This window comes from Otolemur garnettii, unplaced genomic scaffold (genome assembly GCF_000181295.1).
Source record: "Otolemur garnettii isolate 467f Iridium unplaced genomic scaffold, OtoGar3 scaffold00076, whole genome shotgun sequence".
Lineage (NCBI taxonomy): Eukaryota > Metazoa > Chordata > Mammalia > Primates > Galagidae > Otolemur > Otolemur garnettii.
In genome coordinates this window covers 4678697-4697567 of record NW_003852471.1, presented here as the reverse complement: position 1 = coordinate 4697567, position 18871 = coordinate 4678697, and the positions used below count along the sequence as shown (strand labels likewise).

The following is an 18871-nucleotide window of genomic DNA, read 5'->3' as shown; positions in this document are numbered from 1 at the left end:
CATTGTTGTTTGGCGGGTCCGGGCTGGGGATTCGAACCCGCCACCTTAGGTGTACGTGGCTGGCGCCCTAGCCGGTTGAGCTATAGGCGCCGAGCCAGAGCTTAGGTCTTAAAGTGGTCTCAGCCTGAGCAAAGTCAAACTCTTCCTTGTGGCCAAATAAACAGAAATCCTTGCTCTTGGTGACAATATGTTGCAATATGTTGCTGGGACACCAGGTGGTGCTGTGAGTGTTTTTTAGGAGACAGAGAGCATAGCCAACAACCTCTAAGGTCCTTATTCCAAACTTAGTTGCCTTTGGTGATTGCTCAGTTGTTTCCTCAGCATTCACACCCCACTGGATTGGGATCTGAAAGCTCACAAGAATCCTTCATGGGCAGTTCTCACAGTGCCCCCTGACTCCAGTTCCTGTGGGGTGTGAGAGTCCCTCAGCCTGTCCCAAGAGTGGAGTTGTGATCCCAGCAGGCAGAATTAAGATGGCCATTCTTTAGGCCCCTGCTTAGACCTTCTCACAACCTTCCCACAATGGCAGCCCCCTAGCCATCAAGACCTTCTCAATATGGCTGCCTCACTAGCCCCCAAACCTATGGCAAAACCACTCCAACCAGCATTCAAATTTGCTTGCTGAATACTGTTTGAATCCACCCACTCTTCCAAGCTTTCTACTCAATGTGTAGCTTCCCCCAACAACTGAAAACTCTGGAAAGGCTTCCTCCCATTCTGGACTTCTCTGGGGGTCCAGCCAATCCCAGCCAGTTGCAATCACTTGCCTAATTCATCATACTTCCATCCTCCAAATCATACACTGTATCCATTTCACCACCTCTTTGCTGTGCTCCCTGAGCTATGACTCTAGGCATGGTCCCCACACCAGGTATGGCTGGGTTCTCTCTTATTCCCTAGTTGTTCTAGGGGAGCTCATCTGAATGGTCCTTGTGACCTGCCATCTTGCTCTGCCCCCTTATTAAAAGTTTAATCCTAAGTCTCAACTGTCTTCATTTTCACCCTCCTGATCTTTTCCTATAGCTCTCTATCAGTCATTACTTGGAAAGTCTGAGCCAACCCTCTTCAAGGAGTTTCTCATAAAGGCACAAACTGGTCAGAACTACAAAATGGGTTATCTTCTTGGAAAGTGCCCTTAACATTTTGTTTCACTGATAACACGATAAGTCAAATTCCACAAACAATAATTGTGAATATTTTTCTATAACACTATTGACTGAAGCCAAGAACTTGAATACTACCTTAAACTGCTATCTTACTCTTTTAATTTCATTGAAGGGCCATAACAATTTCCTCCCTACTATTGGTTTTGCAGTGTTACTCTTTTGTATATCATACAACCTATAACTGTCATCTACCATGAGGATACTAATTCCTTCCTAGAAGTGTTTGAACAACATGAAAGTCACCAGGCGACTTTGTTAAAAATGCAAGATCCAGGCTCGGCGCCTGTGGCTCAAGTGGCTAAGGCGCCAGCCACATACACCTAAGGTGGCAGGTTCGAATCCAGCCCAGACCTGCCAAACAACAATGACAGCTGCAACCAAAAAATAGCCAGGCGTTGTGGCGAGTGCCTGTGGTCCCAGCTACTTGGGAGGCGGAGGCATGAGACTCGCTTAAGCCCAGGAGTTGGAGGTTGCTGTGAGCTGTGATGCCATAGCACTCTACCCAGGGGGATAGCTTGAGGCTCTGTCTCAAAAAAAAAAAAAATCTTTATTTTGGTTGTGAAGAGGGTGTCACATTATATAAGAATTGCTTGCTTACAAGAGCATACTATTTTAATAGCACATTCCCAATTGTACATATGCTAGACATAACTGCAAAAAAATTTTTAAGATATGGGATTGCCATCGGAAATATTGTATGTCCCTTTTTTGTTTGTTTGTTTTTAAAAAAAGAAAATTAATTTTACAACTACAATTAGCCTGGCATTTACTAAATTATCTGAAGCTGACTTTGACACCTAAATTTGGGTCCTAACATTCAGCTGCTTTAAAATTCTACTAATATTTCCTTCCTAAAACCCATTCCATGGACTTTCTCCCTGAGATTCATTTTTATCAGGCTAAAATGAAAGCTTCTTGCTTAGCAGCATATTTGTGAAGTTCTTCATCCTTGGTACTTAGTAAGCCTACCATTTGGTCTTGGGTCTCTGTTATAGCCATTGTATCCCATGTACCCCTGTCCCTAGGGAGTCCTTCAATAATTTTGCCAAGGGCTCCTTGCAGACATATTCTTCACACGAAACATTTAGGTCTGCGTTGTGGAAAAAAATACATTAGGTAATCTGCTATATCAGATCAGAAGGATCCGTGTGCTTAAAAATTACCTAGATTGATCATGATTTGAAATCATCTCAGATACCATAACTATTTTAAATGCATCTTTAAGTAAATATGGGAGGCTGAGACAGGAAAAGTGTACCATTGTTAAATAGCATTACAGCAAATCACATTACCACAAAAACCATGGCAAGAAAGCAATGTGATTACAAGCTAGGAAGAATGTCTTTACCAAAACTGGTGTGGGGGACAGTAGTGAGTGCTTTGTGCCTGGCTATCTTCCTAGTGTCCTCCCAGAAATTTCTGTATTTTGAGTTTTGACCTCTCAACATCTTTATTAAGTGGAAGGGGACTGTTATTATTTCTTATTTGGTGATCAGAAAACAGTAGTTGAGAAGATTCAAATTTAAACCTTCTGAGTTCATTCAAAATCCTTGACAATTTGCGATGTTTATTAATTTGGGGGTGGGTTTTTGTTGTTGCTTGTTTCACTTATTTTTCCTCCTCTTGAATCTCCTCTTGAAACTTTCCTTCCTTCTCCCAGATAGGCCATTGCACTTTTTATGACTCAACAGCACATTGTTAGTAAGCGCTTACTGAGCCCCGAGCCCAGGTATAGCCAGTGCTAGGCTGCCCATGCGTTCGTGTGTAGCACAGGGGAAAGGTGCAGTGTCGTAAAAGTTTTAGCTGCATCACCCCACAGTGTCGGGGCTGAGCAAAGAAAGTCAACATTATATTTGTGGAAATTTTCAGTTTTTGAAGAATATTACTAGCTTTTTAAGAATGCTCTAAATCCCCCATATGCTGGAGGTGGTGGGTTCAAACCCAGCCCTGGCCAAAGACTGCAAAAAAAAGAAAAAATACTGGCTTGGCGCCTATAGCTCAACCGGCTAAGGCACCAGCCACGTACACCTAAGGTGGCGGGTTCGAATCCCCAGCCTGGACCCGCCAAACAACAATGACAGCTGCAACCAAAAAATAGCCGGGCGCTGTGACAGGTGCCTGTGGTCCCAGCTACTTGGGAGGCAGAGGCAGGAGACTCGCTTGAGCCCAGGAATTGGAGGTTGCTGTGAGCTGTAATGCCATGGCACTCTGCCCAGGGGGACAGCTTGAGGCTCTGTCTCAAAAAAAAAAAAGAAAAAAAAAAAAGAATGCTCTAAATCAGATAATTCCTAGTAAAGCAAATTCCTAGTAAACCAGAACCCTAGATAATTTTCTTGAGATTGATTTTCAGTTTATCCTTTCATGGTCCCTGCTTTCCCAGGCCTCTGCTATGCATAGTACTGGCTGCCAGGGAGCTTCTCAGAAGACGGGGCTTCAGATCATACTTCACTTTGAATGTCCAAGCTCTTTTCTGAACTCTTAGATGCAGGCACACCTAACCCCCATATCCCTCACTCCTTACTTTATTTTCATCTTACCCCGTATCACTATCTAACGACATATTTGACATGTATTTTCAATTTCCTGCCTTAATTTGGAGCTACCTGTAGAAGAGCCAATTAACTAGTCCTCAGACTATTCAATTTTTCAAAAAAAAAAAAAAAGTACCAAAGTAGTATTAATACAACTTTGCTTATGAAAACTATACATTTTATTATCCTTATCCTAAAAATGCTCTGTCAGGGTGGACAATCCTCCTCTATGAAGTAATTCTTTAACCTGCATTAGAAAAATGAGGCCAGGCACAGCAGCTCACATCTGTAAGCATAGCATTTTAGGAGGTCAAGGTGGGACAAGCTCTTGAGACCAGGAGTTTAAAAGTAGCCTAGACAACATAGCAAGGCCTTATCTCTACAAAAGAGGAAAAATGAAGTTAGTGTGGTGTTGTGGGGTGTGCCCATGGTCCTGGCTACTCAGAAGGCTGAAGCAAGAGGACTACTTGAGCCCAGTAGTTTGAGGGTGCATTCAACTATGACTACACATTGCACTCCAGTGTGGGTGACAGGAGTAAGACTCTGTCTCTAAAAACAAACAATCGAAGGGGAAAAAAAGGAAAAGGAAGAAAAATGGGAGCATAGGAAAAACAGATGTGTTCACACATATGGTCAAACATGCACTGTCCTTATTTTACCCAAAGTGATGAAACAAATTTTATTACTTTCAAGGTGCTATGAAAATTGAACAGAAATACATATAACTAAACATTGACCTCCTCCAAATTCAGCTTTCCACAACCTGATTCTGCTGAAACTGAATGCTTTTATATGACTATTCTATAGTTGGCAAAGAGAGAGAGAGAAATTTTTCAGCTCAACATTTAAACTTCTGACATTGTACTGTATCTACTAATTCTAAGATTATGTGCAATCACACACAGTCTTTTGATGTAAAATTAATCCATTCAGTAAATAGTTATAGATTTCCTACTGTTTGCTAGGGGCTCTATAGATTCTCGGTGATTCAATGGGGAACCAACCAAAGACCCCTACCTTCGTGGAGCTTCCAGTTGGATGAGGAAGGAAGACGTTCATCACATAAATGCCAATTCAATCTACAAATGATAATCCCTGATATAAAAAGAAACATACCTGTACCGTGTACTATGAAGATATTTAAGGGGGAAACCACTCTCATCTGGGTTTGGGGAAAGTTTCCCAAAGGAAGCCACATATGAGTGGAAATATGAAATGATCAGTTGTTGACTAGGTGAAGATAGGAATAAAATGAAGGAAAGAGAGAGTGTGTGTGTGTTCAAGAGAGTTAAATAGCATGTACAAAAGAATTGGGTAGTTTTCCTTTTCAGGTTAATGTGCTGCATTAACTTCTGCTGCCAAAAGCTAAATATACTTGGTTTATGATTATTTGTAAAGCTATATTTCTAGCAGTCCAGGTGTCATCAAGCATGGAAATTTGTTTTTTATTACCTAGCTACTGGCAAAATCAAAATGGCACTTACGGCATACTAGATATTTTTTGTCAAAGCTTCAAACTGTTCTGAGTTGATTTGGTCATTCCAACCTTTGGAACATAATACCAGGAAACAAATAAGCCCAGAAACACAGAAATCTGGATATCCGGTGAACCTTTAACACTGCTGACCAGATGCTGCTTTTGTGAACTAATTCCTTTTGAAAATCTCAATGAAGGCTTTCAATACTTTTCTATCACCATATCTGAATTGTATGTTCTTTTAAGGACAAAGGAGAAAAAGTTCACCAAAATCATAATTTATTGGTCCACTTTCCAGATATGCCTCCTGGGTTATGGTTCACAGTGCAATTCTGACTTTTGATCACTTGCCAAATAAATAATGGAAAATAAATGACTTGCTCATGCTGTTACCTTCCACAGTTGTCAATCAAGATGGCCAGCCTCTCATAGAAGGAAAACTTAAAGAGAAGCAAGTCAGATGGAAGTTCATCAAAAGGTGGAAAACTCGCTATTTTACTCTGGCTGGAAATCAGCTTCTGTTTCAGAAAGGAAAGTCTGTAAGTTCCTATGTCATCTGCCCCCCACCCTGGGATCTCTTACACTTTCCTTTTTAAGGTTTTGATCTCCATCAACCAGCTGGACACTTTGTCTTGAGTTAAAGTTCTGATCATCTTTTAGAAGATGAACTAGAGACCGTCTACATGGTGGTCTTGAATCAAACAATATGCCTTTTGCTTCCTAGAGGGCCCATCCATAAATTTATGGCTTGTGATATTGATTCTTATTTTTACTTATAATTATAGGTTGTATTTGTAGGTAGGGATCAAGGAAGCAGGAGAGTAGGCAAGAAAGGAAGAGATGAAGGCTGGTATATTTTAAGTACCTCTTCTAGTCAACAAAGGTCAATTTTGATTAGGGAAAAATACTACTATCTTTTATTTGTATTTATAATATTCAATTAATAAATAGATTCAATAAATATTCATTTAATATAATTTTCAATCTGAAGAAGATGCTCTATAGTTATCTGCACTCTAAATTTTCAGTGGGAAACCCTCAAAATAGCATACTCTACCGTGTCCTATGTATACTTAAAATATAAAACCAATGGTAAACTGTATCAGTCAGAGTTCTGAACAGAAGCAGAACCAATAGGATATATATGGATATATGAGATTTACTATGACTCATAAAATTGTGGAAGAAGAGAAGTTCCACAATAACTGTCAGCAAGCAGAGAACCAGAAAAACTGGTATGATTTAGTCTGTGCCCTAAGGCCTGAGATCAGGTGAATCAACAATGTAACTCTCAATCCAAAGCCAAAGTCTTGAGAACCCCCTGGAGTGGGGAGGGAAATACTGGTATGAGTCCCAGAGTCTGAAAGCCCAAGACCCAAGAGCCCTGATGTCTAAGGGCAGGAGAAAACGAATACCTCCACTCAAGAAGAGAGTGGGAATTCACCTTTCCCTCACCTTTTTGTTTATCCAAATCCCCAAAGGATTATACAATGCCCATCCACACTGGTGAGGGTAGTCTCCTTTACTTATTCTACTGATTCAAATGCTCGCTTTTCCAGAAACAATATCATAGGCACATTCAGAAATAATGTTTTATCAGCCATCTGGGTATCCCTTAGTCTAGTCAAGTTGACACATAAGCTTAACCATCCCATAAACCAAACTGTGTCTGAATTAATTAATAAAAGGAGTTAAATTAGTTAAAAATGATAATTCATTCCAGATATATGCACTATATCTTTAGAGTCCTCATTAGAAAACTTATTTGAGCATTTTATTCAACAGAAATCAAGAATGATATATCTGAATTATGAAAAATTCTAACCAGGGCTCTTTTAATTAATAAGACTTACTGTTAACTTTTTGAATGAAAAAGAATATTCTTGTGATACCAAGTTTGATCTCTTGTTACTTTCTTTATCTGCATGTATTATGACATAGGCAAATGAACTCTTCTTTGGTTAAAGATTTTTTTGAGAGTGAAATACAATAGTATATTCAATTTAGACAGTTATTAGAGATTTAAGGAAATAATATTTATAAACATAGGTTCACACTGAAACATTTTAAAGTATTTAAAATGACCATGTAATGAATTTCCTATTTTTATTTAAGAAACAGGAATAGAGGTAGTGAAGATTAGTGATTGATTCCTCAGATTCCCTTAACAGAATTAGTACATAAGAATGAGTTTTTCCTGAAATCAGATAATGACCATTATACTCTTGATTCAGGTCTTTTTAATGAAGCTTAAAGAATAAGGAATTTTATAATTATCTAACTTGTTTTACATCTTTGTGAAGAAATAATGGTGTGACATTCCAGAAATCTGACAGAATATGTGGTTCAAGTAGTGAGAAATGATTTAATATAGCATGGGCCACAGCTAAATACCTCTAACCTTCAGGGACATAATAACTACCAGTGGTCAGCAGTCCTACTGAAGCTTCAACCACATCATTTTAAAAAGACCTTTCTTTTAAATAAAAGAAATGTGCATTTTAAAGTGAGAACTGTGGTTGGAAGATTGTACTGGAATGTTTTACTTTTGCATTCTTGAGGTCTTGATCCCCACCAAGTAACTAGGCAACAGTGTCCTTTGCCTTTCTATTCCTATCTTAGGGACTCATTGTCCCTGTTTAAATTACTCTTTACTTTTTTTTTTACTCCTCTCGACCTAACATTAGGAAGGAAACTTTATTTTGTTGATTAGTTCCTCAGTATATCAATTTCTATGCTATCAACTAATGCAAAGAAATGCAATTTTTTTTTTTTTTTTTTTGGCTTGGGATTCATTCAGGGTACAAAGAATTAGGTTACACTGATTACATTTGTTAGGTAAAAGTCCCTCTTATAATTATGTCCCACCCCCACAAAAATGCAATTTTATTACCATCAGATACTTACTATAAATTATTTAAACTTCATCCTGTAAATCCTCTAAAAGAATTTTGAAAAATCTGTGCAAGACCTTGCAACATTGTAAGTTGCATCAGCAACTTTTGTTCCAATGTCAAGAAAATGAGATAAAGTCACCAAGCCATGTTGTTTGTCCACAAACTGTAATTTCTCTGTGTGTGTATATGTGTGTGTGTGTGAATACACATGTATGTGTATCTATATCTATCTATTTATAAATATGAAGGACAAATGAAGCAGGCAAAGAAAAAAGAAAAAAATGTATTCAGGCAGGTTATAGACCTGAAATTGCTCTGAAAAAGTATCTGATCCCTTAGAACTATTCATGTTATAAAGGCAAAGGAAGACATTTTAAAAAAAAAAAAAAACCCTATTCATGCTAGCCTAGTGCGATGATTCTGATGTTGTAGAGATCGTTAAACTTCTGCTTTGATAAAAGGCAAATGTAGCATCATTAAATATTCCTTTACTTAGTGTCTGTACGCAAAGCCTGCTTCCAAAGCTGCATAGACTTTCAGGAACAGTTTGAGCCACTCAAACACCAGAATTTTTCATTCAATTAAAGGTTTGGAAAATCCCTTCTTAAAAGTAGCACAAATGAAAATTCAACTTCATACATCCCAAGCTATCTGAAATTCTGAGTTAATAGTACTCCAGATTATGCTGCTATACTTTGCTCTACTAATAGTGTTAATATCAATAGAAAAGTAAGAACTGTGAATTAAGCATTTTCCCAAGTCCCGCTTTATAATAATGTCCTACAAATCAGCTATCTTATGCCAAGCTACAATGCTATAATAAAGGCTCGATTGCTCACTCCGGCCATTATTCTAATGACTCTGCGAGGCCTTAGTGCCCCAAATAGCAAACATCTTGAGCCATAGAAAGCAAAAGGATTCTGGGCCTCTTGGACAAGTCTCCAGTAGTCAGAGACCCTTGCCTACACTAAGAGCCAGCTCATGTTCTTCCCTTCCGGTGCTTTTCAGAAAGACGATCCAGATGACTCCCCCATAGAACTCAGCAAAGTACAGAGTGTGAAAGCTGTGGCCAAGAAACGCAGGGATCGCTCTCTCCCTCGGGCTTTCGAAATCTTCACAGACAATAAAACCTATGTTTTCAAGGCCAAGGACGAGAAGAATGCAGAAGAATGGCTCCAGTGCATCAATGTGGCGGTTGCTCAAGCGAAAGAGAGGGAAAGTAGAGAAGTAACCACATATCTGTAGGGATTTACAAGCCATCCTCAAGTAATCGTATACCACAGGCATTGCGTTTTCATTGCCAATGTCAAGAAAACGAGCTAAAGTCACCAAGCCATGTTGTTTTTCTACTTAACACCAGTGGAGTAGTTGTCCCTAGAAAGAAGAGCCTAAACTGACAAGATTCTTAGTCAATTTCATGTTTTAACTCCAAAACATCTCTCTGGCACAGACAAGAAAAAGGAGCTACCATGAGCGCCCTTAGATGGTGTGGGGCTGGGAAGGGAAAAGTCACTGATGAAGATACTTCCGTAGACATGGCATTTAAAATTGTAAAAAATACAACTTTAAAAGATGCCAGCACTATCTTGAGGAAAGATTGACACCTCGAATGAAAAATCAGTCTGTCAAAGATATCATCAACAAAACAAAAAGGAAAAAACTATTAGAAAAGTTGAATTAACATACATTGAGAAAAACTATATAACTTACTAATAATTACATTATACTTTCTTAATGCAAATGAGGTTACCATGTGGTAAAACGGTCCTCTAAGTGAATCATTTATGTAATTAAATGTCTATCTTTAAGAATTTCTTATTTAATTATTCCCTTTAGGTTCATATAATATAATGTAATACAGAGTTTAAATATTTGGATATGTATATCCAAGGCAGTAACTGTAAGATAGAATGAGCATAGGAAAACCATTTTCTCTATCTTCAAAATAGGTGCCATCTCCACAAAACTTTAAGATTTTAAACTACAGTGCTGTAATTTCTTTCTTTGTATTCAGTATTTTAATAGCTCCAAATCACAAACACTTATTGGTTTTCTTTTCTATTACCCATATATATGTTTTTAAATAAGCTATGGAAGACAGAATTCTCGAACGATTCCCAAGACCCGTGCCCTGGTATAATCTTTTCCCTGTTGAATGGGGGTGGGAGTCTGTAACTTGCTTCTAACCAATAGAATATGGCAAAAATGATGATGCAGTCTCTCCCATAATCGGGTTACATTACATGTCAAAGGTGAAAAGTTTTTGCAGATGTGCTTAAAGTCCCTAAACAGGTGACTTTGAGTTAATTGAAGAAGTGTCGTGGGTGGGCCTGTAGTCCCAGCTACTCAGGAGGCTGAGGCAAGAAAATCGCCTAAGCCCAAGAGCTAGAGGTTGCTGTGAGCTGTGATGCCACAGCACTCTACCAAGGATGACAAAGTGAGATTCTAACTCTAAAAAAAAATAAAAAATAAAATAACAAATGTTGTTTTAAAAATCTGCCAGCCCATTCTTTTTTTTTCCTTTTTTTTTTTTTATTAAATCATAGCTGTGTACATTAATGCAGTCATGGGGTACAGTGTGCTGGTTCTATATACAATCTGAAATATTTTAATCAAACTGGTTAACATAGCCTTCATGTCATTTTCTTAGTTATTGTGTTAAGACATTTATATTCTACATTTAGAAAGATTCACATGTACCCTTGTAAGATGAACCATAGGCATGGTCCCCCCAATCACCCTCCCTCCACCCATCTTCCCCCCTCCCCACCCCTCTCTCTTCCCTTTTGCCAGCCCACTCTTAATGGTCAGTGAATAGCCCTCACTGTTAAAATAATTAGGAAAAACTAGTAATAAATAATCACAAAGTACTATGTATTAGGTGACATTGCTTTAGTTGGTAACAATTTGAATACCAGCAATGTGCTCAAACCTTTCATAGCCCAGAGCTTGTGGTAAAACAATGGTTAGATATCAATTATTTTTTCACTAAATGCTTGGTCTAGAAAAGAAGAGAATACCCCTACCAGCTCAATTTTAGGAGAAAAAAAAATTTTACTACTAATACTTGCTTCAAAGTCTTTGTGGTTTAATTAATTAGATGTCTCTAGTTTAGAACACGACTCTCACTGCCTTTGAACCAGACTTAAAAAGAAGTAAATGTGAACAGTGTGAACAATGACCTTTCCCGCTTCATTCAATGACACAGTAATTCCAAATCCAAGTAAATTCTCCCAGGTTCAGCATCACACTAGGAATTCACAATCAGCAGCTTCCCACGTTCCTGGCACCTACTCACCTCTGGGGCCAGCTGGTTTACCACAGACTGGCCTTTCCCAAGAGGGCTGCATTCCTGATCCCCATCAAAGAAGAAACCACTTTTCTAAATATGCTTAAACCTTGTAAAGTGCTGATATGAATTAAATTATAATCATGGACAGAAATCTAAGTGGGTTTTATTTTTTTTCCCTCCCAGATAGCTATGGAAACATAAATGTTTATGTCTGAGAATCTCATCTGGTTACTTCTTGAGAATCTGGACTTTGGTAGAAATAAATGTTCAATACTTTTGTAATAACTGAGTTGTCTTTATTGGCTGGTCAGGCGAAGGGCATTTACTGGCTCATCCTCAATTTGTCTACTTCCCATAGGTATCCACAGGCCTATTTGTGAGGCTGACATATTTTTAGGGATAAAGATTATGTGGCTAAGGAAGCATTACTCACTTTAGGAAACAATTGTGAGATATGTGAGCTGAATTCAAGGCGCATTGCTGAGAAATAAATACAACAGCTTGAATGAAGTAATGAATCTCCAGCCCCCAAATCTAAATTTTTAAATGGAAAGAAAAAACAACCGAGATAAATCCATGATAACATCTTGTTTCAGAATAGCACCAGTGTGTGGTCTCCTTGGGACCGAACCTCCCCAAAAATGCTTCTGAAGGGACTGGAAAATCAGGAGGATGTCTCTGGAGGTGGAAGAGTCTAGGGAATGGGGCACAGGTTCTTGGCACAGACACGTGAGAATCCAAGCCCTTGCTCTACCAAAACTAGGCTATCGACTTGTGCAAGTTACTCATCCTTCATCCCTAGATTGCCACAGAGCAGAGCTGGTGTGAGGTATACCTGTCATGAAAAGGAATTCAGCAGAGCAGCTTGGATTTAATAGATGTTAGAAAAAGACACTTCAGTTTTTGTTTTTTATTATTGGGGATTCATTGAGAGCACAAAGAACCAGGTCACAATGATTGCATTTGTTAGGTAAAGTCCCTCTTATGATTGTGTCCCACCCCCAAAAGGTGTGTCACACACCATCACTTACCAACCACCCCCCTCCCTCCTTTCCTCTCTCTGCTCTTCCCTTCCCCGACCCGCCCACCATGTACTAGGTCACAGCTGTCCTCATATGAGAACTGAGTACATAGGATTCTTTTTTTTTAGGGACAGAGTTTTACTTTGTCTCCCTTGGTAGAGTGCTTCAGCATCACAGCTCACGGCAACCTCCAACTCTTGGGTTTAGGCAATTCTCTTGCCTCAGCCTCCTGAGTAGCTGGGACTACAGGCGCCCACCACAACACCCGGCTGTTTTTTGTTGGTTCAACCCGCCACCCTCAGTATATGGCCTGGCCCTACTCACTGAGCCACAGGCACCACCCAACTACATAGGATTCTTGTTTCTCCATTCTTGTGTTGCTTTACTAGGCAGAATGTATTCCACTTCCATCCAGGTTAGTAAAAAGGATGTAAAGTCTCCATCCTTTTTAATGGCTGAGTAGTATTCCATGTATACATATGCTACAGTTTGTTAATCTATTCCTGGGGTAGTGCGCATTTAGACTGTTTCCACATTTGGGCAATTATAAATTGAGCTATGATAAACAGTCTAGGGCAAGTGTCCTTATGGTAAAAGGATTTTTTTGCCTTCTGGGTAATGCCCAGATTTCTGCAATGCCCAGAAATGGGATTGCAGGATCAAAACTGTTTGTCCTGCCTCCACCCCCACGCCTGGGGGGACTGTCTCCTTTTGAGGTTCTGGGTCACTAACCATGTTTCACATTGCTGCAGGAGGACGGCGGGCAAGGCCAGCTCCAGGGCCCTGAGGTATGGGCATCTGAGAGCAGGGACCAAGGCCGTGCTCCCCTCCGCACTGGAGAATGGGCCTGGATCAGGCCGGGCCGGAGCACCTTATGGGTGCCCGTGGCTGTGCCAAGAGGCTCTTTCCCTTTTCTTCCTCTACTAGGTGACAGAGGTGCTATCAAACTAGACCATTTCATGTGACCATCTTGACGGAGTTTCTGACCACTCAGATTATATCAATCAGGCCTCAAAACTGTGTATGGACAGAATCTGAGTACCATTTTCTACCAGAGCCCAGGGAAACAGACAGCATCACTTGCCATCACCCTGCGTGAGCATCTTGTGCCCGGTGGCTCAGCCTTGTGAGGACCTCATCACCATGCAGAGCCTGGGTTCCACCCACACACACACCTTGCACAAACACTATATGTCAAAAACCCAAAACTCATGATCACCAATATCACCAAATACTCTCCAGGCAGGACTGGGGACCAGTATGAGCATCACCTTAGCACTTTTGGTGTCTCCTGGTTTTTTCGTGTGAATTCAACATTTTAAAGACTATATTCTATATTTAATTCATCATTTCTAGGTATTTTGTTTGTTTGTTTGTTTGTTTTGAGACAGAGTCTTAAGCTGTCACCCTTAGTAGAGTGCAATGGCATCACAGCTCACAGCAGCCCAATCACTTGGGCTTAAGTGATTCTCTTGCCTCAGCCTCCCTAGTAGCTGGGATTACAGGTGCTCACAACGCCCAGCAATTTTGTTGTTGTTGTTGTTGTTGTTGTTGTTGTTATTATTATTGTTTTAGCTGGCCCTGGCTGAGTTTGAACCACCAGTGTCGATGTATGTGGCCGGCACTCTACCCACTGAGCTATGGGCACCACCCCATTTCTCAATATTTTGTCCTGAGAGGTTTTTTAGGGTATCTAATCTGTTATGATGGCAAAAACAGAACTTACAATCTGTTGTTTTCCTCCCAATAAAGCCATGAATAAGTAATGGTCACTATTTTGTCCTTCTCCAAGACAGAGATCAAGTGCTTTGTGGTTAGAAAAGGGACACGATCCAGTTAACCGGCAGCCATATCCTGCGGGGGCCTCATATCTGAAAAGCTCCCGCCAGATCCCTTTAGTTTATTGGTACCTAACAGTTCCTGGGTTACTCACAAAGTTCACAAATGGGAGCTTCCTATGGGAACATTTTTGAAAGTTTAATCGGAAACAGAAAATATGGAGCCGTTAGAAACCTCCCAAACAGGTCTCAGGCTGGCTTCGTGCTCTGCCAGAGGGAGTTTCTCCTCTGTATTTCTTTTGTTTGTTTTGTTTTCATTTAGTAAAGCAGCAAGTTGAAAATAAAAAGTAAATAAAACCTAGACTTGCTCAAAGAGGCAAAATTTTCCTAGTGCATCTCACTTTTAGGTAGGATTTGGAAGAGAAAATATTTAGCTTGGAGAAATGGCAACCCCTTTAACTTAGTGGTGTAGCAACACAGTGCTTTCTTTCCTAATGATTACTGGGAAATCAAAACATCTATGTTAAAGGCCTCTCTCTGAATGGCAAATGGGAGAACAAGCACAAGCAAGTGGTGGGAGAAAAATGGTTTTTGAGCTCCCCAGGCATTTTACAGGCCTGGAGAATAAGATCCCCTACTTGTAGCACACAAAAAAAAGGATGACAGTAGCTTCCTCCTGATATGAAAGAAGATCCCTGTGATGCCTAAACACTCAAGAGTTAAACTTGAAGAATATTCAGGCATTGGAGATCAAATGGGAAGGGAAAGGGTAATGTCATAAAAAAGAGTCTCCAACTGCAGAAGTAACATTGCTGTGGTCTGAACGTATCTCTACAAAAATCCATTTTGTTGGAACTTAATCACCATTGTGATAGTATCAAGGGTGGGGCCTTTTGGAGGTGATTAAGTCAAGAGGCGAAAGGCTCACAGACAGGATTACGTTCTGGCAAAAGGGCTTCTGTTCCTCCCTGTGAAGACAGTGTCCCCTCTGGAGGAAGCAGCTTTCAAGGCACCATGTTGGAAGCAGAGACACCGTTACCATACACCAAACCTACTGGCACCTTGATCTTGGACTCTTGGCCTCCAGAAATATGAGAAATAAATTTCTGTTCTTTATAAATTACTCAATTGTTTTGTTATATCATCACAAATAATTAAAGCAATCATCCATAAGGAATCAGAAACTAGACTTTGAAGCTAGTCTGAGCTCGACTGGGCAATATTATGATGCTTTATTTTTGGCAATCCTCCTTCTGACTGTGTCGTCTTTCTTGCAGTAAGTCTCTTTGGGGACCACCTCACATGCTGCCCCTTGCTCCCACCCACACACCCCACACTCCTGCCTCCCACACCAGAACACTCTGTCTGCCATCCTGTCAGGCAACGCAGCTGGGCGATATGATGGTGATCTGGGAAGATCCAGCAACTTCACAGCAGGCATGTGGAGAACTACATTAGGAGGCTCCCAGCAGGGAGAACAGGTAAAATGTGGGAAGGTAGATGGCTCTGCAATCAAAATGGCAGCCCAGACAACAGGGGAGATTCTGGGACTCTGGTCCCTGGGAGGCTTGAGAGGGACTAGGCAGAACCCCAGTTCAGAAGGCAGGATGGACAGTGTTTGGGTACTTCCTTCAGCAGTGCGACTACCAGAGACCCAGGCTAGTTTGGTTGGCAAGGTCCCTATGCCCATTACTGCTTTAGCCCTTGGATTACCATGGCCAGAATCTTTGGCCCCCAGAGGCTGATGAGGTGCTGGGTTGTACCCAAAGCCCGTGGCCTCAGAGACCAGCACTGCACTTGGGCACTGCTTAAAAATGCTCAACATCACTGTTCATCAGGGAATTGCAAATCAAGACCACAATGAGATATCACCTCACACTATCTAGATTGGCAATTATCAAAAAGACAAGTGTTAGTGAGGACAAGGAGAAAAGAAAACTCATACACTTTTGGTGAGAATGTAAATTAGCATAGCCATTAGGGAAAACATGATGGAGGTTCCTCAAACAATTAAAAATAGAATTCCCATGATCCAGCAGTCCCCCTACTGCATATATAAAGGAATGTAAACCAGTAAGTCGAAGAGATGTCTGCACTTTTCTGCTTATCACAGCACTACTCACACTCGCCAAGATACGGAAATGATCTAAGTACCCATTAACAGATGAAGGGGTAAAGAAAATGTGGTATATATACAGAATGAAATGTTTTCAGCCGGGCGGCGCCTGTGGCTCAAGGAGTAGGGTGCTGGCCCCATATACTGGAGATGGCGAGTTTAAGCCTGGCCCTGGCCAAAAACTGCAAAAAAAAAAAAAAAAAAGAAAGAAAAGAAATGTTTTCAGCCATAAAAAAATGATGCAGGCACAAGATCACTTGAGCCCAAGAGTTTGAGGTTGCTGTGAGCTATGACACCATGGCACTCTACCCAGGGCAACTGAGTGAGAGTCTTTCTCAAAAAAAGGAAAAGAGGCTCGGCGCCTGTGGCTCAAGTGGCTAAGGCGCCAGCCACGTACACCCAAGGTGGCGGGTGTGAATCCAGCCCGGGCCCGCCAAACAACAATGACAGCTGCAACCAAAAAAATAGCCGGGCGTTGTGGCAGGCGCCTGTGGTCCCAGCTGCTTGGGAGGCTGAGGCAGGAGACTCACTTGAGCCCAGGAGTTGGAGGTTGCTGTGAGCTGTGATGTCACAGCACTCTACCCAAGGGGTACAGCTTGAGGCTCTTGTCTCAAAAAACAAAAAAAAAAAAGGAAAAGAATGAATGAAATCTTGCCATTTGTAACAACATGGGTGAACCTGGAAGACTTAATGACAAGTGAAATAAGCCAGGCACAAAAAGACAAATGCCACAAACCTAAAAACATGGATCACGTGGAAGTATAAAGTTCAATGCCAGACACTGGGGTGGTGAGGGCAGACTGGGAGCTAGGGAGAGATGTTGGTCAAACATAATACATAATGATACATAATTACAGTTACGTAAGAAGAATAACTCAAGAGATCTGATGATAGTTAATGATGATACATTGTATTCTTTAAAAATGTGCAAAGAATGCTATGTGCTTTTACCATGGAAATGATAAGTATGTGCTGAAATGCACTTATTATATAGCTGTATTTCACCATTCCAGAATGTATATATACTTCAGAGCATTGTGTTTTACCTGATAGAAACATACAATGTTATCTGTCAGTTTAATAAAAACAAATAATAAATAAATTCACAGGCAATATGGCTTATAAAAATTTAAAAAAGACAATAAGGATCAGAGGAAAGGAACAAAGAGGACCAGAGAGCAGACAGGAGCTAGTTGAGATGGAGCCAAGACCAAAGGCATGACAGGGGTCCAGGTGCCAGATGAAACACTCAGTGTTCAGATAATTCGAGATTTTTTTTTTTTTGAGACAGAGTCTCATTTCATCACCTTCAGTAGAGTGTCATGGTGTCACAGCTCACAGCAACCTCTAGCTCTTGGGCTTAGGCAATTCTCTTGCCTCAGCCTCCCAAGTACTGTGTTTCCCCGAAAATAAGACCTACCCAAAAAACAAGCCCTAGCAAGATTTCTATGCATTTGTTAAATATAAGCCCTACCCCAATAATAAGACCTAGTGATGGGTGTGGCTATGTAGATATGCTGCATATGCATGCATTTCAATGGGGAGAGAAATACATCCCCTGAAAATAAGTCCTAGTGTGTCTTCCTGAGAAAAAATAAAATGGTGTCTTATTTTCAGGGAAACATGGTAGCTGGGACTATAGGCACCTGCCACAGTGCCTGGCTATTTTTTTGTTGCAGTTTGGCCAGGGCCAGTTTCAAACCCACCACCCTCAGTATACGGGGCTGGCACCCTACTCACTGAGCCATGGGCACTACCTGATAGTTTGAGATGTTAACAAAGGCTGTTCTCAGGCATCCTTCCTACAGGATTTCTTTCTGCCCTTTACTCTTTCTGATGCAGTGAGAGCAAAGAATCAAATTCTTGGCCATCACTTCCCAAATAGGCTTTTAAAATAGCGTAAACCTGTGGGCTGCATGCTGATTTTTGTGAGGATTTTTTTTTTCTTATCTGTATCATGCATATCATGAAAAGCATGCATGAACCCTTTTTTTGCCAATCATTCTTTGTTAGTGTTTTGTGTATTTATTGTGCGGTCCAAGACAACTCTTCTTCCAAAATGCAGCAGAGGAAAAAACAAAAAAAAAGGTTGGACACCCCGAGTCACAAATGATCATATTAAAAGCTAAAATATTTTGAGATATAAATTAGTCTCTTGAAAGACACACACACACACACAAAAATTGTTTTAGTTCCAAAAGCTCAGTTCAACTTCCAAAGGTCTGTATACAGAGTTTAGTTCAAATTTATAACATAAATAATGGCGGTGGAAGGATGGCAGGGTAGTGTATGAGACTCTCTGTCCTCTCATCACAGCTACTGCCACTTCCCTAAAACCAGAGGCAAACCTCACAGGTTGGAAAAAAGAAGACAACTAAGAAAAGAGAGCAAGAAAAGAAGTAAGTGATATGAACTCCTGAGAAAGGGTTCTTTTTTTTTTTTTTTTTTTTTTTAGACGGAGCCTCAAGCTATCCCCCTGGGTAGAGTGCCATGGCATCACGCTCACAGCAGCCTCCAACTCCTGGGCTCAAGCGAGTCTCCTGCCTCAGCCTCCCAAGCAGCTGGGACCACAGGCGCCCACCACAATGCCTG

General features: G+C 40.6%; 1 protein-coding gene across 2 annotated transcripts in view; it reads left to right on the top strand.

Moving 5' to 3' along the window:
- The window catches only part of VEPH1 (ventricular zone expressed PH domain containing 1), a 203951-nt gene extending 194453 nt beyond the window's left edge, over positions 1–9498 (top strand). Inside the window, exons 13-14 of one of the 2 annotated variants that reach the window (XM_003794136.1) lie at positions 5577–5713; positions 9080–9498. In XM_003794136.1, coding sequence (XP_003794184.1) covers positions 5577–5713; positions 9080–9316 — 374 coding nt within the window. In that variant the 3' untranslated portion in view covers positions 9317–9498. The remainder of the gene's footprint in view (positions 1–5576; positions 5714–9079) is intronic. The other variant, XM_012807816.1, reaches the window with a different exon arrangement.
- The last annotated feature ends 9373 nt before the right edge of the window (positions 9499–18871 follow it).